This window comes from Cololabis saira, chromosome 6, assembly GCF_033807715.1.
Source record: "Cololabis saira isolate AMF1-May2022 chromosome 6, fColSai1.1, whole genome shotgun sequence".
Lineage (NCBI taxonomy): Eukaryota > Metazoa > Chordata > Actinopteri > Beloniformes > Belonidae > Cololabis > Cololabis saira.
In genome coordinates, this window is record NC_084592.1 from 16,851,750 (window position 1) to 16,873,385 (window position 21,636).

Sequence of the window (21,636 nt, forward strand, 5' to 3'; positions counted from 1 at the left end):
TGGAGTGGGTTTCCCATTTAACCCGCCGCCTAATATAAAATCAATACCGTGGAGGAGCTGCGGCCTCCTGCTGCTGCTGGGAAACAAACGCAACACTGACAGCAATTAGCCGGATCCAGGGAAGCAGGTGAGACAATCGACGTCATGTGACCACTTAGATAAAATAATAATAACAATGATAATAAGTGGATGTGGCGTCTATGAAGCGCTTCCTCGGGTTCGGCGCGGCACCCGGATGCACTTAAAATCAACCCGCGTGTGTGATATTGAAGCTTTTACTAGGACTCTCCAGAGGAAACCCACTCCATTAACTTTCATCCTCTCTCTTTTTCCTTTCCTCCTGTTCTTTTTAGTGCACTTTCCACCAAAATAGGGCAAAATTGATTTTTCCTTTTTCCTAAAGGATTCTGCACTAACTTATATAGGGATATAAATAAAATAAAACTACCGGCGTCGACGCGGAGGCTGTACGCGGAGATAAAGTCGGAGCAACTCCGTGATCTTCAAGGAACAAACGTGTTGCGACACGGTGGCAACAATCAAAGTGGGATTAGTTTACTCATGACTGCGCGAGCCGCTTTAATCGCCAGTTAAACGGGAGCAGCATCCGTCCTCTGCAAACAAACGCGGCGGCGGGCTCCCGCGCTGCATCTAATAACTAATCGCGTCCTGATTGCTCGGAGCAGGATCTTGTTATAGATATCACTTCTTCCCACTAAGCTACAAGTGGGTTGCGCCACGTCCTCGCACTCGCCGGTAATTGCTTTGGTATTTTTAGTTGCGTTTAGTGTCGGGGTAATTAAAACTAAATGAGATAGTGGAGACAGAAATCTCCCACGGCTCCCCGGAGTGAGCGCGGAGAAGTTTGGTAAGGTCATATGTTTGCAGTGTTTTCAATTACAGCCATCTGTGCTAATGAGAGTTTATTCAAATAAATAAATACAAGTGTGGATGTTTTCTGCACAAGGAAACAAAGCAGATAAAAAAATGTGCTGCTCTGGACTCTGGTGGTTGAGTTAATGTTGTTTTTAGTCCTGACATTTTTCTGTTTGACCTCTGACCCGGTTACAAGATGGCAAAAACAAGCAAGAACAAAACAAAAACAGGCATTTTAACGCAATACTGAGCCAAGTTGCTGATAAAAAAATGTTTATTTTATATTTTAAACAGATTTGTACATATTTATAATATAAAAATTATATATTATGCTCAAAATAACTAATCTTTCAACAAATTGACTGTTTAAATTTAATTAAATATTTTTTTTTTGTCATGACGAGTTTAAAAAAAGACAAAGATTCGACTGATTCGACGTTGCTGCTAAGCTGCTTTCTGTTAACCGTCAAGAGCGTGGAGATCCAACTCTTCACCTTCCAACTCCACATCAGCTTCGAGCGTCCTTCCAGCGGGTCTGGCGGGTCGCCACGGCAACAGCAGCAGCCTGCGGGAAGGCCGCGGGGAGCGCGGGACGACCGCCATCGCCCCCATCCCTCCCCGTTCAGGTGGTCGGAGCTCGACCCGGCTGGAACCGTCAGCGTGTCCGGGGCCGGCGGGCGCAGGGTGGCGCGGCGGCGGTGGCGGGTCAGGACGGCCGCTGCGCCGTGCCCAGCAGGTAAAGACTCAGCAGGTTCAGCACCAGCAGGACCAGCACCAGCCCCATCACAACCTTCTGCTCCCACAGACACGCGTTCAGTTTCTGCTCCAGCCGCGAGTTGCAGGCCATCACTCGCATGAGCTGGAGAGACGGAGAGTCGCTTGAGTTTCACGCGTCAACAAAAACGTGTTTGTTTGAGATCAACAGGAAAAATAAACACAACGGCAGACGGAAACTCTCATGCGCAGAGCCGGCCTGCTGGAGTTCCAGCTGGAGGAGCTGAGCTGCTCAACTTTTCACTTTAAAATACTGCAGAGGTTTTATTATGTCCCAGAAATTATACAACTCAGGGGTTTAAACTCCCTGATGACTGATGTTGCATATTTGATATGTACCCGACCTCTGCACCACCCCCAGAATCACAACACAGGATAAAACACAGATTCATTCAATTAAACAAATAAATGATAATATTATAATAATAATTAGAAAACTGTTAATTTAATATAAAGTAAACAATTATAAATGAAAAGAAACACAATTTTCTATGATATTATTACTGTATTATTATTATTTCTATTGATGCCTCTTGTTTTGCACTATCCCCTTTGCTGCTGTACAGTGCGAATTTCCCCGCTGTGGGACTCATAAAGGAATATCTTATCTTATAAAGGCTGGATTATGGTTCTGCAACAAATCGACGCAGAGCGTGCGCCGCGTCGCGCACCCCACGGTGCATGCCACGCCGTGCCTGATGCGTACCTCCCAAAAATTGTAACTACGCGTCAAGAGGTTGTATACCGACGCAGACAGAGAGGGCTGTGATTGGTTCGCTTGGTAGCAACGCATTTCCGGTTCCGGTTCGTGAAGCAGTCGTGAACTTTCAGCGCTCTTTTCTTTGTGTATGTGTGATTTTTTTCGTTTTGGTTTTTCACACAATAGTTGTCCTTATCTCTTTGACCGGAAAAGTCGGATAAACCATTCAGGAAAAGAACGCACCCCCCCTAGCGGTCGCGGGGGGTACTGCACCGCGGCTAAATGGAGTGACAGAGAAGTCCGAAGGGTTCACGACGGCGTCACGGCAGCGGCGTGTGCTCTGCGTTGGTGTAGCGCAGAACCATAATCCAGGCGTTACTTCGTATATCAAGTATCATGGGGGTTAATGGCTCTTTTACACCATGTCTAATTTTCAGTAAATTTGTTTTCTTTAGTGGAAGGATACCAACAAATGTGTCACTGCCTGTGCTTTTTTTATTTTTTAAAGTGCCATCTCTCAGACGCCGGCAGCACACATGCAGCCCCGTACTATCACACTCCCACCTCCATGCTTAACCGCTGGGGGGGTGTTGGCCTTCACTGAAATTATCTCCAAACATGCTTATATTAAATCACCCTGATAATACTTCACCGACCACTTCTCGTGTTTTTTAACAAACAATATCTTGCAGTGTTTTCCTCAGTGTTTTCCAGGACTCAGAAGTTAAAGTTTTTCAAAGTACTTCAGAGTGAACGAGTCTGATGTCTTTTGAAACTCCACGTCCACCTGCTTATCACTGTCAGTGCAAGGAGCTCAGACTCCCCCAACCGTTCATGTTCATGCCTGTGGACTAATTATACATCAATTTTATTTGATAGTACCTAATCGAAAGACTCCACCTGTCACCTCAGCTATGATGAAGTAATTGAGAGGTTTTCAATAGTTTCATACAATCCTCGAGGAACTATTTCTTCAAAACAGCAATTTAAACCTGCTTTTAGGAGTTATTTCTATGACCTTATGACTCAAACTGATGCAGCCGGAGACCCGAGCGACTCCAACGCAGCACTGATCTAAAACGAGTGCACATAAATAATAGAAATAGTGTAAATAAAGTAAAAGTTTACTTCAGTTTTGGAAGAGTGCTGCACACAGGGTTACAGACTTCTGTTCGGTTTTTTTTTTAAATGTATTGACCCGGAACCTCAAAGCGGAAATTGGGAATTTAGTTGTTGCCTAAAATAAAAAAAAACTCTGAAGGCGACGGGGGCACTCTATAAAATAAGAATAGATGGTGAAGTCTTTCTACATGAACTTAAAGAAAATAAACTCACTGCTGTGCTCAGCTCTTGCTGCCCGTTGGCCGCCATCTCCGCGGGGGTTTCCTTGAGAGGATTCGCTGTCGCTTTAACGCTGTTCAAAGCATGACAGCGTAATCTGCGGGAGACAGAAGCCGGTGAGCTGAGGATGTCACCTTCACCGACCCGTTTCACCAGTAAGGACACAAACGAACGCCCACCTGTGCTCCATGACCTTGGTTTTGGAGACTTCCTTCCAGAACTGTGCGAGTTCCTGCGATCCAGCGTTGTCCATCTCTGCAGCCATGATCAGAAATCTGTCCTGCGGAGACGCCTGGGAACCTGCACAGACAGAGAGTAACGTTGTCAGAAAATGTCACTTTTGGTCACATTAGATAAAATTATGGATGGAAACCTTCATTTTTAAGCTGAAAATTTAACTGAAAAACATGGACGGTAACTGAATTGGTTCGATCCCAGGAGTTATAAATGTAAGACGTGACTCCGTTGCAAAAGGGAAGATAAATAAATAAATAAATAAAAAACCACCACGGCATAAAAGCCAGGTAAAAGGTAATCCTAAAATAGGCGGCGCTGATTCTTCTCCGCTACGTTCAGCACATCTTAACCTACAGCTGACACGCCGGTGCCCGAGGGCTAAGAAGTGGTTTGCCTCGCTGTCGGTTGTCTGATGGCTTGTTCCTGGGATACGATTCTTTTATCGCTCCTGAAATATGCATGTCGGGCCCAGAAAAGTGGCTGCCTGCACTTGGGGAAGGTAATGGACTGAATCGTTTGATTATTCTGGGGTTCAGAATCGGAAAACCTGCGCCGTTGTGAACAAAGAGCGGAGCTTAAGTGCAGTACCTCCATGCAAGGACACGATTATATCCACCGACACTCCGGGCTCGCAGCTGCTGCTGCTGGGCTTCACTCGGTACTTCTCAGGTGCCGTGGTCCGTACCTGTGTGCAACCCAGAAACACATATGTTGGTTAATAAATGCCAACAACATCCGACTCTGTTTTAGGATTTGTGTCCACAAAAAAATACTTTAAAAACTGAGAAACCAACTTTGGATGTCAGTTCTGCAAAGGGGCGCGATTCTCAGAGTCTCTTAAAGCTTAGTTTCTTTCATGATTCACTTTCTTTAATCTTCTTTTTTGCAGGAATTGCGGCAGAGTCGCATTAATATGTTATTCCGAGTCACATTTAATTGGGGAGTCGTGTGATTTTTGATCTGTCACAGCAAGTTTCTGGTCGCCCGTCTTTTATCTCTGTCTTCTAGTTTTCCTTCTATGATCCTGAATGTCCTGATCCGAAGAGGGAAAGAGAGAGAAGACGCGAGAAGATCGCCATTTTACGGATCAGATTTGGAAAGCCATCAAACACACGGACAGAAACAAATGTGGATTGAGGCAAATGGAGTGATGCAGGAGAAGTTTCAGACTTCAGTGATGAGGACGGCTCCGACTCTGAGCTGAACCCCCATGGAGAGGAAGAAAAAAAGTCAGCTGACAGCTGTTAGACCTACGATGTCAAAATAAATAAAATTAAAAAAAAATGTATTTTGTAGCCTGAATTGAAATTATCGCAATAAATAAAGAATTATACGGTGTTTCTCCCAACAGCGGAGCAGCGGCTGTGGAGCCGATTGATGTCCGCTTCAGCACCGACATCACTACAATAAAACAATTAATTTAAAAAAAATCTATAACTCTTATTGTTGTAATTATTTTAAAAACAAAAACACGAACTAAGCAATTACAAAAAAAAATCCAAAACTATGAACCCAACAAATCTCAACAGAATCAAGAGAAACTGATTGTTTATCCATGTGCACACATCGTCTTTAGTGTGCGGACTTGTGTGCGTTTTGCCTGTATTTTTCATATTTAGTTTGTTAAAATAATACGTTTTGAGGAGGATGATGAACATATTTGATATATTATGAAACTAATATTTTTTCACAGCATTATCAATAACAAATTTCAAATAAAAGATAAATTAATCAGATGCATATGTACACAGACACAATATGAAGGACAGGAAGTGGTAACACAAATTTTTCCACTTGAAGAACTGATTTCTGGCGGTCTGAGAGACGCCAGTGGGGGGTGCGAGGAAGCTGGCGGTTCTGGTGTTAAGCCGTGCAGACTGAACCCGGCTTTAGGGCCACACACCTAGATTTAAATGCTTTCAGACTCACCTTAAAGGCCACCTGATTTTTGGTCACATTGGTCAAGATAATGAGGCATTTCCTCTCCGTCTCGCCAGATCCGAAGCTGAGTTCCTCTGCAGGACTAAAGACATAACAGGGAGAGAGTAGAGGAAAGGGGGGTTAAAAAAACTAAACAAAACAATACTTCAGTCATACGAAAGTCATTTACATGGAAACATAACTTGCTTCTTAAAAAAAACGCATCAACCAGGCGAGAGTTTCCATTCGCTCCTCACTTATTTCTCCCGTAAACATCTCATTTACGCAGGCTGGCCTGTAACACTTCCTGCGCCTCGCTGCCTGCGTTGTTTAATTGTCCTGGGATCTGCAGCTCTTTACTGCTGCACATCACGACTCCTCCTCAGGGGGACAACTTTGTTTGCAGCAGTACTTTTTAACTAAAAAAAGATGGAGCGCACACTTTCAGGAGGAAAGAGGATTTCTATGTTGATGATGTCTAAACAGAGAAATGTAACAGCTCTCAGAAGGTGACCCGACACTACAGTTTCTCACGTCGACTTCGAGGCCCAGGAAGGTGAAACTGAAGCTTTTTTTAAAGCCTCAGCACGAGAAAGACAACGGCAGCAGCAACCGATTCGGCCGCTGCAGAAACCGTTTGTGGTTGTGCGGCAGGTTCACATAAACGTGACAGACATGCACTGTAAAAGTCCATTTATGCGATGGTGTTTAACCTGCCACATGTGTCCGTTTGCTGGGCGTGCAACAACAAGTAGAGAGCAGTTTGAGGGCCACACAGAGTTCAGCTATAAACAGGAGATTGCAGGAAACAATGTTGTAATGCATTTATTTTAAGTCTTCGGTTTTCTCGGGCCGTTAAGAGTAACTGCATTTCCAGAAACATTAAAACTCTGATGTTTCTGTTGAAGACAAACATGTTTAAAATAAAACAAGCTACTACTATGTGGATCTGAAAATGACGAAAGCGTGGAGCATCTCATAAAACCATTTCTCTTTTCATTGCTGGTGTTTTATATGTTTATATGTGGACAAAGTACATTTTTATTGTTAGGGCTTTGGAGCTCCAATTTAATTTCCTTTCTACTCCAAACAAAGTTAAAGGAAGCAAACAAAAAAAAAAAAAAGGTTTGAAATATAGGCATAAGTTAATTGATTAGCGAAGCTCCAGATTTCTGTGTTTGCAGCAGTTCAGTCCGGCTTAAAGCAGCATGTGATTAAACGGATTTGGCCTGGGTGTGGCGAGCACTTAAACCGATCTGGGTTCTTAAACTTCACCAAAAAGAAATTATTATACATTATTTACTTTTGGTTCATTAAAAACAGACGCAGACAAAGCAGTGTTTCTTCTTCGGCTCCTCGTGTATCGCTCCGACCCAAGAACAGCTGTTGGCTTGGACGAGGAAAAAGTCCTCGGGCTCCAGAAACCACCGACAAAAACAAGATTAAAAGACCCCAACAGACTTCTGAAGCCCACAGCCTTGAAGTCAAGCTAACACCGCTCTTATGCGTACCTGCGTTTCGGGCTCATTTAAATCTGTTTATCGGTGAATTTCACAGCCCGGAGAGGCTAAAAATCCCACTTCAAAGCCGTTTCTCTGTGAAACTAGAACTCATCTGACATTATTCATGAAAGGACGAGTGACATCCTCAACATGGGATGAGCTAATAGAGTTAAGGGCCAGTTTAATAACACTTAAATGCTCTTCTTTAATAATTTACTTCTAAGTCTCGTGTGCAAGAGGAAACAAAAGGTCCTGCTTTGAAAAGGTAAATTAATCACTGGCCGGCGTTTCTGTACAAACTGTGGGACTTTTAATATTTAACAACGCAGCTCATTTGAAATCAATGAATACATAGCTTGAAACATCTTTAATTCCTCTCTGATCAATCAGAATACAAAGAATAAACACATCAATAATGACTCCAGGCTCTTGAATCAATATAATTCTGGCCAGTTTTCACAATACCATTAGTAATTCTGATCATGTCTATTATCGTACCAGCAAACGGGTCATACCGACTCGGTTAAAGATTGTGAACAAATGTGAGTAACTATGCCACGAGGCAATTCTCAGGATTAAATAATGGATTAACATCCAGAACAAACATCTGCGCTGGGCATGAAACCAGCAGTCCTTTGTTGACCAGCTGACCTTTCTGGACCCGGGCCCGGTAAACTTCAGTCAGTCGTGAGTGGAGACGGGCCAACTTATCTGCACATTAAACCAAAGTTGTGTGAATGTGAGACAGACGGGGACGCTGAGTTCACTCGTTAGTGAAAACCAAACCTGGTCCAGTTGATTCAGGCTGAGGCGTCGCCTGCAGCCACAACAAACGGACTGAAACCGCCCAGGACGGGCTCCTTAAGCCCCATTTACACGTAGCAAAAAAGTTTTTTTCATGCGTTTCGGCCATTCGTTTACAGAAAAACAAAGTTCAAAGTCTCCAAAAACGATAATTTCTAAAAACTACGGACAAAGTGGAGATTAGCAAAAACTCCGTCATCACGTTTGCTTGTAAACAGAGGGAAACGGATATTTAGGCTTCAGAACGTCACATTATGCGACAGAAACGTCACCAGCGTCATGTGTGCGACCTGTGTTTACAATTTGTTCGGCCACTGTAGTTACTCGAGTCATTTGTTGATGCTTTTTTCCAGGATTCTGATTGGCTAGCATGACTTTATGCTTCTTGTTACACTGCCTGTAGGTTTGGCTGCTCATAGCACCTTAACAACATATTTATGCAGGTTCGTATAAATGATGATATTTTTCAAAACGTAGAGGGGGAAATATCCGTTTTTGTAAATACCCGGCTGTGTGTAAACGTGGCTTTAGTGTGCCGGTGAGAGGAGCACTTTATACATAAAGGTGTTTTAAGAGTTAACCATTTAACAATGTAGTATTAGTTTTAGCTGGAGAGAAAACTGATATTTACAAATAAAATAAAACACTCCTTAAAAAATTGTTAATACTTGATTGAATGAGTCCTCAGGTATGGGCAGAAATATGTGCCACTAGAAACTGAATTTGAATAATTTATTTATATTTGAATTGCTCAACTTGAATAATTTCATCAAAAAACTGAATCTGAATCACATAATGATAATTTGAATTTGTATTGTTTAATTTGAATCATTGCATTGAAAAACTGAATCTACATTCAGTTCTCACGATTCAAATTCAGTTCTTGCAATTCAATTTCAATTTCACTGTGCCAGACATCCGGGTCTTCCGCAGGAACAGCAATCGAGTGCAGATACATAGAACTCCTTTTCACGTAGCCTACTATAACCTCTATTTTCTTTAAACGATATAAACGACCAATGGGAGCTAGGTATTTCGAAACCTATTGTGTTTTCTCCATTCTGTGTAAAAAGTGTAGATTTATATCCTGCCGTTTTGTACATCTTAACGCAGGCAAATGTCAATCATCCAGATCAATGTCCATCAATGAGCTGATAAAAAAAACCACTTGAGAAAAAAGTGGAACATTTTGGACCACAGAGAGAAATAAAACAAGCAGCTGCTGTCATCTGCTCTTCTTTCAGTAGATGAACGCTCTCCGGTCCTGGTATCGCTCAGTATTTACAGGCTTGGGACACATCCAGCAACAAAATAACCCGTCATCCCAATGTCAGTCCAGGTTATGAAGAAATCTGACCACGAAAAAACAGACAAACACCTACAAGAGAACTCAAAATACCACTAATGTGTTACAAGAGTGAAGCTGACGAACCATCACAGACACTGTCATACACTTCCCGGCCACTTTATTAGGTACACCTAGCTAGTACCGGGTTGGACCCCCTTTTGCCTTCAGAACTGCCTCAAACCTTCGTGGCATAGATTCAACAAGGTCCTGGAAACATTGACTGCGTTTACATGCAGTCAATAACCCTTTTCAAACACGAATATTGGCAATAACTCGAATTTGCACAACCATGTAAACACCAATAACCCCTTTGAATAACCCGAATTTGCTCATATTCGGGTTTTTAAAAACCTGAATATGACCCCTGGGTTCCTCCTTTTAAAACCCGAATATTGGGTCATGTAAAAGCCTAACGGAATATCCCGATCAAACGGAACAGGAATTTGTTTTCTGCGCATGCTCTGTTCACAAGGAATCCTGGTCTTTTGAGTCCACGAAGTTCTTATAAACACGGAGAAACGCAAGACCACGCCACACTTTTGGAGTGAGGAGGAGACTAATCCTTTTATAAATGTAATGAAGGATATGAACATTTTGGCATTTGTAGACGGTAGAAAGTACCGGGAATAGCGAGATTTACAAGAAGGTGAGCGAAAAGTTGCGCAAAGCCACACTTGATTTGAATTTGGATACAGGAAGAAGAAGCGGAAATGACGGGAATTGCGTCATGACGTTCTCCGCGCGTCGCTGTTTTGATCCAGATATCCCGAATGATTAATCACTATGTATACAGGGGTAACCATGTTTGCTCACGCATGGAAACGGAATATTCCAAATGTTTCAGTAACCGTAATATTAGCAATAACCCGAATTTTGACTGCATGTAAACATAATCATTCAGAGAGTTTGGTCCATATTGATAATTGTGATCATACAGGGATGGACATGGTCAGCAATAATACTCAGGTAGGCTGTGGCGTTGACACGATGCTCAGTTAATGGGCCCAAAGTGTGCCAGGAAAATATCCCTCCCCCCGTTACACCACCACCACCAGCCTGAACCGCTGATACAAGGCAGGATGGATCCCTGTTTTCATGTTGTTGATGCCCGACTATCCGAATGTCACGGCAGAAATAGATACTCATCAGACCAGGCAACGTTTTTCCTTCTTCTGTTGTCCAGTTTTGGTGAGCCTGTGTGAATCGTAGCCTCAGTTTCCTGTAAGCTGACAGGAGTAACACCCGGTGTGGTTTTCTGCTGCTGTGGTCCATCCGCCTCAAGGTTGGACGTGTTCCGTGTTCAGAGATGCTCTTCTGCAAACCTCGGTTGTAGCGACTGGTTATGTGAGTTACTGTTGCCTTTCTATAAGCTCCAACCAGTCTGACCTCTGGCAGCAACACGGCATTTGCGCCCACAGAACTGGATATTTTCTCTTTTTTGGACCGTTCTCTTTAAACCCCAGTGATGGTTGTGCCTTAAAATCCCAGTAGATCAGCAGTTTCTGAAACACTCAGACCAGCATGTCCGGCACCAACAACCAGGGCACGTTCAAAGTCACTTAAAATCACCTTTCTTGCCCGTTCTGATGCTGGTTTGAACTGCACCAGGTCGTCTTGACCACGTCTACATGCCTGAATGCATCGAGTTGTTGCCATGTGATTGGCTGATCAGAAATTTGCATTAACCGGTTGGACGGGTGTACCTAATAAAGTGGCCGTTGAGTGTAAATGTCTGCTTGCAAGCTCCTGCAAATCTGTTTTAGTTGTCGAGTCTTCAACCAACAGAAGAAAAAAAAAAAGAAAGATACAGAAGTGGGCTGCACATTTGATGAAAGAATGGGAACTGCAAATGTAATTGTAATAACGACTTCCACATGTGATCACGAGCTCTGGTGAGGTTTAGGTCGGAGGAGCCAGTGTGATGTAAGCGGGCCGTGGGCTTCAGCGCGACGACCTACCTAACGTCTAGCAGAGCGCCCTTGAAGGTTGTGAGAGGCTTCCGGGCTCCTTTGACTCTGGCACTTCCTTCACTTCTATCATTGTCCTCTGACCTCAAACTGTCTTCCTGGAAATTCACCTGAAACGGCAAAGACCACTCGATTAGAAAAAGGCACTAATGACAACGTGATCGTGTGACAAAGGTTTGACCTTTGCCCTTCGTGCAGAAAAAGCCTTTAATTAATGAAAGTTTTTATTGGTGTCTATATTAAACTGATGAGCTGCTCAGTTAAGTGATGGTGATGTCATCAGAGTACAATTCCCTATTTTTAATCCTTTTACTGAGAAACTCTTGACCTTTGATGGTATTGGCGTGCATTGGGAACACAAAACAAGCGTGTCCATGAAAATGTGGAACCAAAAACCCACAAACTTATGACTCGACGAAACCAGAAACCCCTTGAACGAAAGTGGTTCAGTTGGGAATAAAAGTCATGTGATTACTCAAAACACAGATAACTTGACTTCCTGCCAAGCGCGTCTAAACTTTGGCCCAGATTAGCGAACAGACCACATGAGGGCTGACGGGACAGAAATTGTGAAACGACTGCGTAAATGCTGGATGATAAAGATGGAATGGGTAATTCTGGGGGGGTCTGAATCTGACCAAGCATGTGATGAGACGTTCATGACTCGGAGGGGGAAGTGTGTTTTCTCCTGTGATGAGCAATAAAATGCAGCCGCCACAAATAAGACATCAGGAGATGATCGGTTTCTGATTATAAATTCCCATTTATTCATTTTAAAAGTGAATCATAACAATTGTGCAAAATTAAAAACATTTTTTTAAATTGAATCAGATATTAAATTTATATTCCCGGTAGTTTTACACACAAAAACACTAAAAGTACAGTCATTTGTTGAGGAAAAACAAAAGCATTGGCAGCGATTCTGCCAAACTATGACGCTCTAATAAGTTACATAACATATAAATAAGCATAAATTGTCAGTGATTTGAAAAACAAATGGACACGAAACTAATAATAGTGCAAATTAATCAGTAACATATAGTGCTTTTGTCATGTTTAAGATATGAAATGAAAAAAGGACAAAGACAGGACTACATCTCTACTGATAACCGAAATGCAATTAAAGAAATTGATTCTTTGATCTGAAATACACGTTAAAAAACAGCACAAAACAAGATTGCCTACTTGATTAGCATCTCTCAAGTCCCAGACTTGATTAAAAGTGACGTTGGAGGACAAGGCACAGAAGGCTTATGTTAAAAAGTTGCCTTAAAGGCAGAAACAGTCGAAGATTAAGTGGTGAAAGTTAATAACAGTCTACTGTAACATTACAGTAATTCTCTGAGTACCGTAGTTCATAATCTGAGGTTAGATGATTAAAAATATAGCAAAACTGTTCAGGGCAACAGTGTTACCCTTACTCCATGAATTAAAGTGAAATGTGAGTAACATCAGTGTGCAAACGATGAAGAGCTGCCCTTTCTTGAGGCTCCATCTCTTGATGACAGAAGGTTTGTGGTTCGAGGGGGAAATTTAAAACGTTGAGGTCCGGGATGGGTCAACGTGTTTAGGAGTGTAGCGTCAGTGGGCTGCGAGGCAGGCGTACTCACAACATTCTGTCTCACATGAGCACACCTGCCTGTCCAGACTGTAGAGGTCTTCCAGACTCCTACTCTGCCTCAACACTCCCAGCCCTTGTTTGAACAAAAAATAAAAATGAATAAATAAAAAAAGGAAATTAGCCTCCTGAAGCAATTTGGTTATCAGCTCAGTACTTCCTGGGAACTCGGGGGACTCCAGGTCCAGATGGCGGGTAGCGGAGGAAGGGAGGAGAGACTTTATTTATTGAGAAAACATGAACCGGCAGCAGAGAGCTCAAGCGCTGCGAGGAATGCGCTCAGGCGGGCTTAAAACTTCCAGCAGCAGAGAATCTCCAACCGGCGCCTGACGTTGAGTCGCAGCACGGGTTGCCGGGAACGAGGGCTACCACGTTAAGCCGGATGAATTTAGTTCACACGCCGTGGCAACAGGAAAGCAGCAGGTCTTACAGCGGGAGACGCGGATAATTAACCCGTTAATTATTACACATTCCTCTGAAGTCCTCATCTGAAACCGCCGGCTTCTCATCTCACTGCTAACCTTCCCTTCGTTTCATCATGTTTGCTTTAAAACACTCTTACATTTCATCATCAAACCCGGAACCAAAAACAGTACAGAACAAAAAGTATGTATACGGTCTTATCTACGGTATAATAACAAAAGCCTTAAGTGAGGAAAATCCTGTCTAAAAAGGGCATTTTAAAAGCTTTATTATTCTGTTGTTGTTTTTTAAAATTATGTGACCTTCAGCCAGTTATCTGAAGTACTTGTTACAGTTTCTAGAGAAATTTAGCAACGCTGCTCTTGCCCTGTTCATAGACTTTCCTCCAATATAAATAGTAACATCTCCTGTGTGTCAGAAGTCACCTCAGTACGATTATGAAAGTTGTCAAACTCGTTTAAAAAGAAAGATAAAATATCTTCCTCTTTGCCGCGTGGTGACTCAGATGTTTCGATAAGTACTCCGCCAGGTCACAGGACTGCAGCTCTTTTAAATTTGCATTCAGAAAATAAAATAAAATAGTGCTTTAAGAGGGAGATGTGCAACTTGAGCCTCTAGATTACTGAGAAGATAATAAGTAACTGATTTGCATATCGCTGCTTTGCAGATCTAAACCGCTTGTGCATAACCGACGTGGCATTTATTAACAATGAGGCAACTGTTTGTTTGCTGGAGCTTAGGAGGCTCGTGGGAGAAGCTTTTGGGTGACATAGTCCCGCTGGGTCTCTTCAGCAGATACAGTCTGTTTCTTACACAAAGTGAGCCATAATAACTGCTCGTCCAAGTCCAATCAACCTCAACTCTGCAGCTCACAGTGTGACAGTAAATTAACAAAAACAATCTCGTAATGTACCACTTTATCTCCATGTCAGAGCTCGTTTTTGTGTATATCCTGAAATGATCCTTTAATACTCATTTCTTAGCAGGTCTTCTTGCCATGCAAGCTAGAAATAATAAGTGAAACGAGGGAAGGCTGGATGGTCCTGTGGGGAGTGAGATGCAGGCCGACTACACCCGGGTGAGAACAGTGACATCACAGTGAGAACGAGGGGAAGGACAAACATTCAGCCTGATCATCAGTGACGTTGCTTCACGCTGCCGAGGGAACAAGAGTACAGTAAAGGCGTGGAAATGCTTCAGATACACAAGACGGCTCCTGTGGATCACGTGAGCTTTGTTCCTGGATTTAATTGCAGGCAAAAACATTAGGAGTCCCCTTTACAGACGCGAGCAAGAGCTCAAAGATTACAGCGTCAGCGAGATACCTGCTACAAAGTGGCCCGATTATGTGCCGTTGTCAAGTGCAGCGTAGAGAAAGTAGCACAGGAGGAATCTCTGACTGTACAGGAAGTAATCTGACAAGTGAGATGGACACGGCTGGCTGAAATGAGAATAGCTACGCTACACAAATAATCATGTTCATGTGTAAATCGTAACAGAAAAGTCATCATCGTTCAGAAAAAGCTCAAATGACTGAGCTCCCACCTCAGAGATCTGCACAAAACTTAAGTCATGTCATATATTGTTTTATTAAACTGTGTAAAAATACCTTTTTGGGCTTTGCCACAACGTCAGTTGAGTTGAAGCTGGATTCAAGTGCATCTCTGCTTTCAGCTTCTCCCTCTTTGCTCTCTGCGTCGTCCTCGCTGACGATGGGTCCGTTGTCAGTGATGGGCGTTTGGAAGTCGTCGTCGGGAAGAGGCGGGTAGCTATACTTGAAAGGGTCCTGAAACGTGACCACATCACTTATCACTACAGGCGCTGGCGTCAAAATGAACATTCAACTACTTCAAACAAAGACTGCTACTAAGATTATGCCTTTAATAAATATCCAGAACCTGTAACAACAATGACTGCAGATGTACAAAAGGGAAAAAGATAAAAGTTTGTGTTTTATGTTAATGAAGTGAACAGATGAAGTCTGAAAACATTCAGAGGTTTTAAATAAAGACTTAAGAGATCAATTTTATATATTTTTCTAATTATCAAAATGACATTTTAAAAAGAAACTAGACAAAAATTATCATGATTTGTACAAATTAAATAAGCCAATTGGCTTTAGCCTCATCATTTTTATCATAAAACTGTATTTTTATTGAAAGATAATTTTTTCTTTTGTAACAAACCTGTCAATTTATGCAGGATTTTATTTTTTTAAAGAAATTTTAAGAATAAGTGTCAAGTTTTTGTCAAATCATAGCTTTATCTAAATTGTATAACTACATAATCTATATTATACACGTTCTTACACCATCCACCTTAAATTAACCAACAATCATTTCAAATAAAAAGTCTCAGAGGATCCGAGCTGAACCGTGAGACGCTGAATGTTTCACAACTGTAGTAAATGTTGACTGTATTTTAACCGATACCTGGAAGTTTTGTACATTAGACGTGTAAGAAGAGAGAAGAGCATACCGTTCCACCCATATGAGGTGGCAAGTACTCGGGGTCAATGAACGTCTGGACCTCAGTTTTGGATGTGAACTTGAGCTTGCTGATTGCGTCTGGACCCAACCACGACTTTACAATCTTCCAAGCAGCTGAAACAGACAGACACGTCTTATACTCGAGGATTTTATCCACATTAAAAACAGATATCGTGAACCATCAGCTGAGTCGACTCACCATTCATGATCCAAGGCATATCCACTATGATCATTTTGGCTGAAATGATAAAAATACAAAAGATACGTTTCAGAATGTGAAACATGTTGTTAACTCCCAACATTTGGCTATAAAAGTATCAATAAATTACAATCATGAGTCAAGGTTAAAACATGTGAATGTGGATTAATATTAATATCTCTTTTTGACATTGCATCAAGTTTTGTTACTTACATAAAAACTTTGGATAATATACTTTGAAGCAATTAATGACATACTTTACAAAGTCCATGTCCTAAAAAACAGAAAAAAAAAAGAGTCATGTAAAGTAGAACTACAGTAAAAGGCTCCATGTGTAAAATTTGCTTTATCAAATGATTTCAACCAGAGAGAATGTTTGTTCCCTCTTCAGCGCCTCAGGATCTGATGTGACCCACTTAAGATTAAACACAAATTTACTGAAACTTCATCTAAGTGTTTCGAGAGTCAATCCCTCCCAAGTACTTTCAGAAATAAGATCATGTTACTTTGCTAATGTCAACAATATTACAAATTCATATAAATGTGAACATTTTACTAAACAGACAAGCATCTGACTTGCTTTTATTTGACATAACTTGACTTTGCCACAAAGACATCACTCTCAGTTTTCCCCTTTTCAAAGAGACATCAACAGGTGGCAAAGCCTCATCTCCAGCTGAAATATTCTGACATCACTGAAATAATTCTAAGTGAACTGATCCTTGTGATATTGAAGTGACTGTTTCACATATATATTGAAATAATCCTACAAAAAAAGGACAAAATATCAATAGATCAGGCCCCTGTACACTGGCTGGGCTCCATAATTGGCCACAGGCCTCATTGCTACGCTGAAGACTCACTCTGAAGCCTTAATGAGATCATGCTGGCTTCCCCTGCTCCGGTTTATAGTGGGGCTGAACACAACTCAGTAAGATGGTTGAGCTTCTAATCTATTCTTATTTTTTTTTTAGGGGAGGGGGGCTGCATAGCTATTTATTTTTTCAATCTTTCTTCTGCTGGTTTATTTGTATTTAATTGAGCCATTTCTCCAGTGGGGAGCTTAGCTAATGAAATACACTCTCCGAGGGAGAGCTCCGTCAAGGAGCCTGCCGTTGTGACACAGTGAGTTTAAGGATTAGACAGCCCACTGGAATTGACCATCAGGATTTAAAGGTTACTTTAATCTCCAAAGTGTTAAACCATTGAAGAGCATCAGGCACGGCGAGACCACAGCTCAAGCAGTGAGAAATATGAGGGCGCTCGGCAGCGTCGCAATGACAGTCCCAGCAAAGAAGATGGCGTTTTTCAAAATGAATATGCCGTATCAGGAAGAGGAAAGAAAAAAAAAAAAACATGACTTTAATATTGAAGAACATATTTTAAGTATAAGAAAACAAGACTAAGGGATACATTAAGGGGAAAAACAAATAAACTCAGCTCTAATTCCTTATGGACTTACGATATTGCCGATGCCAGACTCTGCCATGTCAAACACAACGGTGAGGGGCATTCCTGGCTCTCTCTTCGCATATCGCTCCAACCAGAAGGCGACATACTTCTTCTTGTCCAAGGCAGTTTTTGCATCCTTAACGTTCAGCTTAACCTTGAACCAGACTTAATACAGGAAAAAGGAAAACAATTCAATCATTTCCACATTTAACCCCGAATTTCAATGTTTATATACACAACAGTTTAACAGAACGTGTACGTACAGAGCTTGTTGCCCTCTTTGTCGTAGCCATGGAGGTAAACGGCACCAGTCTCGAACATCCACTTGGGAATGGTGCTCTCATTAAGATCTGAAACCCACAGGGAGAAAAACACGAGACTGTTAGCATCAGTTAACACTCTTGGTAAATTAAATGGTTAAACTGCTTTTCTAGTCTTATTGACCACTCAAAGTGCTTTGAGACTAAAAAGCCACTTGCAGCCACCCACACATTCATGAAAGACACTGTTAGTTTGTGCAGATACACAACAGGGACTGACCAAAGATACTAGACGTGGAGACTGAAGTCAGCAACTAAACAATGGGCCTTCTGACTGGCAAAAACAAAAAATATGTGGCAATTTGTGACATATTGTTGCATCTTTGGACTATTTCAGTCCTATCAATACCAAAAGTCTATTTCTAGTCTAATTCTAAATTAAGTTAAATGGCACCCTGACAGACAAAGTACACATACAACCAAGACTCTAGGTTAATACTGTCTAACGTTTAGGAGGAAGTCAGTCATTTGACACACACACACTGCAAATTAGGAACCACATCCTCTAAATTGACCCCAGCGAAACTGCTCAAACTGATATAAAAGATATCATCCCCTTCAATACATGTGAACAAAGCCAACCGCCCAGATACCAGTTGCTACAATAAATCAAATTTCCTAAAAAAAAAAAAAACAGATTAAAAGGCTAACAAACAGAAGGTCTTTACGTTCCTCAAGAAAAACAGTATGCATTGTCCGCTGGGTTAGCTTGTGTATGTTTAACACACAATGCCACTCAGTCTGTGCTCTTCCAAGATAAGGACAAAGGCAACCACTGATTCTTGTCGCAAGCTTGTGACACAAACGGCAACATTTCTTCTTCTTCCTCTTTGTAAAAGGGAGATTTGGATGTTGAACTGCAGTACTTTTTTGGCACCAGAATGAGTGCTACCTGTTTCACTAAGAATAAAAAGACTTATATTGAAAATACAAAAGGCTCATAGGCGTATTTTTTCATGATTAAAACCAAACAAACAATCTACCCAGACAAAATGTTTTGTAAGGGGATCATAACTCGTACACAAAGGATTGTTTAGAAAGACATATCAAACCAGTGGCTATTAGCGCTGACATCAAAAAGGTAATTCAGACAAACTGTTATAAAACACACATATATCACAGACTATTGAGAATGTTAAAAAAATCTTACCATTCACTCCATATTCTTTTCTCCACAGAAAACTGTCATCGATCATTTTCAAGGTATCGTCAATAACATAATGCCTCCATTCCAGGTAACCCTCCACCACGGTATCGTCACTCTGAAGTCTTTCCACATCTCTGGAGTCGTACTTATCTGTTGAATCTAAAAACAAAAACAAAAACACTCAAGTACTGGATCACACGATGTTCGAATCTAAACAGGTCACTTTCGATCACATTTACTGTTCAATGTAAAATGCTAAAAAACTACAATCAAAGAACCTCTGCAGCAGCTACAATACAAATATTGGAAATAGGTTCAAATACTGCCCAAAGAAAAAGAAATGACATTAAAAAAAAAAAATCTATGGGTCATACTTATCTGTTGAATCTAAAAACAAAAAGACTCAAGTACTGGATCACACGATGTTCGAATCTAAACAGGTCACTTTCGATCACATTTACTGTTCAATGTAAAATGCTAAAAAACTACAATCAAAGAACCTCTGCAGCAGCTACAATACAAATATTGGAAATAGGTTCAAATACTGCCCGAAGAAAAAGAAATGACATTAAAAAAAAAAAATCTATGGGTCATACTTATCTGTTGAATCTAAAAACAAAAACACTCAAGTAGTGGATCACATGATGTTTGCATCTAAACAGATACTTGCCTTTAATCCTCCTTCATGCATACTGACTGTTTGAATTACTTGATTAATTGTTTTATCTTTTGTATTGTGTTTTAATGTGTTTTTGTGTATTAATATAACTTTGTTCTTTTTCATCTTAGCTCCCCCTCCCCCTAGGCTGCACTTGAAAATAAGAAATTTGTTCTTAATTTGCTTGCCTGGTTAAATAAAGGAAATATATATTTACTCTTCAGTTTAAAATGCTAAAAACTACAAACAAAGCACCTCTGGAGTAGAGTAGCTCTGTTACAAAAATTGGAAATAGGTGCAAATACTGCCCAAGAAATACAATAAATTAATAAAAGTAGGGGTATGTGAAGTTTTTACCTATCTAACAGTATTTAAAAAAAAACAAATTCCCAATTATTTTGCTCTATAAAACCATAAACCACCTTACAACATCCTGTTTGTCATTTCCAGGTGGGGAAGAGTTGTCAAGCATTAACATCATATTGGCAATAATCACACAAGGAAAACTGTGCCATGGTCATTGTACTGAAGCGTACTCCTAAATTAAAACTTACCTGCTGTATTCTACTGCCCTTATTTTTAACAGCTTGTGCTTTTTATTATTTCACTTCTTTTCTTATTCTTAATTTTTTCAATCTTATTTGTTATTTACTGTCTAATTATGTCTTGCCGCTTTATATGTCAATGTAAAGCACTTTGAATTACTTTGTACCTTGTGTTGAATTGTGCTATATAAATAAATTTACCTTGACTTGTGCAATGCTGTTTCCACAGGTGGCACACAAATGTCACTTAATAAAACACCTCAAGCAACCTTATTATTATTATTATTATTATTATTATTAGGCATTTAAGGAGCAAAAATGATGGCCTAAACTGTAGAATTCATCATCCTGGAGGACCAACTTCTGTCAAATTTAGTGTAAATCTGGTGTTAAAAATGTGTTAAAACTATAGTTTAACTTCTTATAAGAACATTTTTTAAATAATAATATTAATAACAAAATAATAATAACATTATCAGTATCAGCTGATGCCCAAAGGCTGAGAAAACAAGTGTTATCTCCTGTTTGTTATTGTAAACAGTAGCATAGCAGAGCTAACCTCTCTGCTCAAGAAACACGTGTTTCAACCTGGAATTAAACTAACAGCAAACTATTCCACATTTAACTTGCAGCAAAAGCTTATACGTGAACCGAAAGTGTCTGTCCACAAGTTATAGACACAAACTGTTACCTTGGAGCAACTCATCGTTGAATCTCCGCCTGATCTCTTCGATTTTCCTCTCCAGGTCCTGTCAAGAGAAGAGTGTCGGGTTAGAGAAAGGTTAGGGTTTTGTCTTGTCTTGTTTTTCTAATAACAGTCGTCGGCTAACCTGCTCCCCTTCGTGTGACTCATTCTCTGCCATGTTTCGGCGGCTCTAAAGACGGTTCCGCGTTGTAGTGGAAAACAAGACGGTGGTTTCGCCGACGGAGGCGATCAGAGGAATCAGTGCCGAGTGTGAAACTGTCGGCCTGTCGGCGCCATTTTGTGTCCGGCCGTAGCCACTCCTCTCTCCAGCCGTGTGAAGGCTGATTTATGGTCCCGCGTTAGCCGACGCAGAGCCTACGGCGTAGGTTACGCGGCGACGCGCAACCTACGCCGTAGGCTACGGCGTAAGCTCTGCGTCGAATAACCATAATTCAGGCTTGACTCATTTGTTCTGAACAAGATGGTGTTACATTGTGTCCAAAGTCGCGAATAATAATAATAATAAAAATAACTACTCAGCGTTTTTTATATCGTGGCTTAGCTGACAAAGCCGAGACAACATGACACAGCTTAAAGCTTATAGTGGTTTAATGTGTTTACCAAGTCGTAC

At 41.1% G+C, this 21,636-nt stretch overlaps 1 protein-coding gene across 1 annotated transcript; it reads right to left on the reverse strand.

The window, feature by feature from the left end:
• Window positions 1–1,127: 1,127 nt before the first annotated feature.
• Window positions 1,128–21,311, reverse strand: mospd2 (motile sperm domain containing 2). The gene is made up of 15 exons (XM_061723395.1): window positions 21,151–21,311; window positions 21,012–21,069; window positions 19,121–19,276; window positions 17,914–18,000; window positions 17,661–17,815; window positions 16,412–16,472; window positions 16,199–16,237; window positions 15,989–16,113; window positions 15,120–15,296; window positions 11,461–11,579; window positions 5,858–5,951; window positions 4,517–4,613; window positions 3,871–3,991; window positions 3,686–3,788; window positions 1,128–1,735 (listed from the first exon to the last, which is right to left on the reverse strand). The coding sequence occupies exons 1-15, from the start codon at window positions 21,181–21,183 to the stop codon at window positions 1,583–1,585; spliced, it is 1,578 nt and encodes a 525-aa protein (XP_061579379.1). The 5' UTR covers window positions 21,184–21,311; the 3' UTR covers window positions 1,128–1,582.
• Between the last annotated feature and the right edge of the window lie 325 nt (window positions 21,312–21,636).

Bases quoted from the DNA above. Each gene is read 5' to 3' on its own strand.
- mospd2 (XM_061723395.1), bottom strand. From the start codon at position 21,183: ATGGCAGAGAATGAGTCACACGAAGGGGAGCAG. The intron at 21,070-21,150 runs GTTAGCCGACGA...TTCTCTTGACAG, and splicing joins AGTCACACGAAGGGGAGCAG to GACCTGGAGAGGAAAATCGA. The intron at 16,114-16,198 runs GTGAGTCGACTC...TGTCTGTTTCAG, and splicing joins TATGCCTTGGATCATGAATG to CTGCTTGGAAGATTGTAAAG.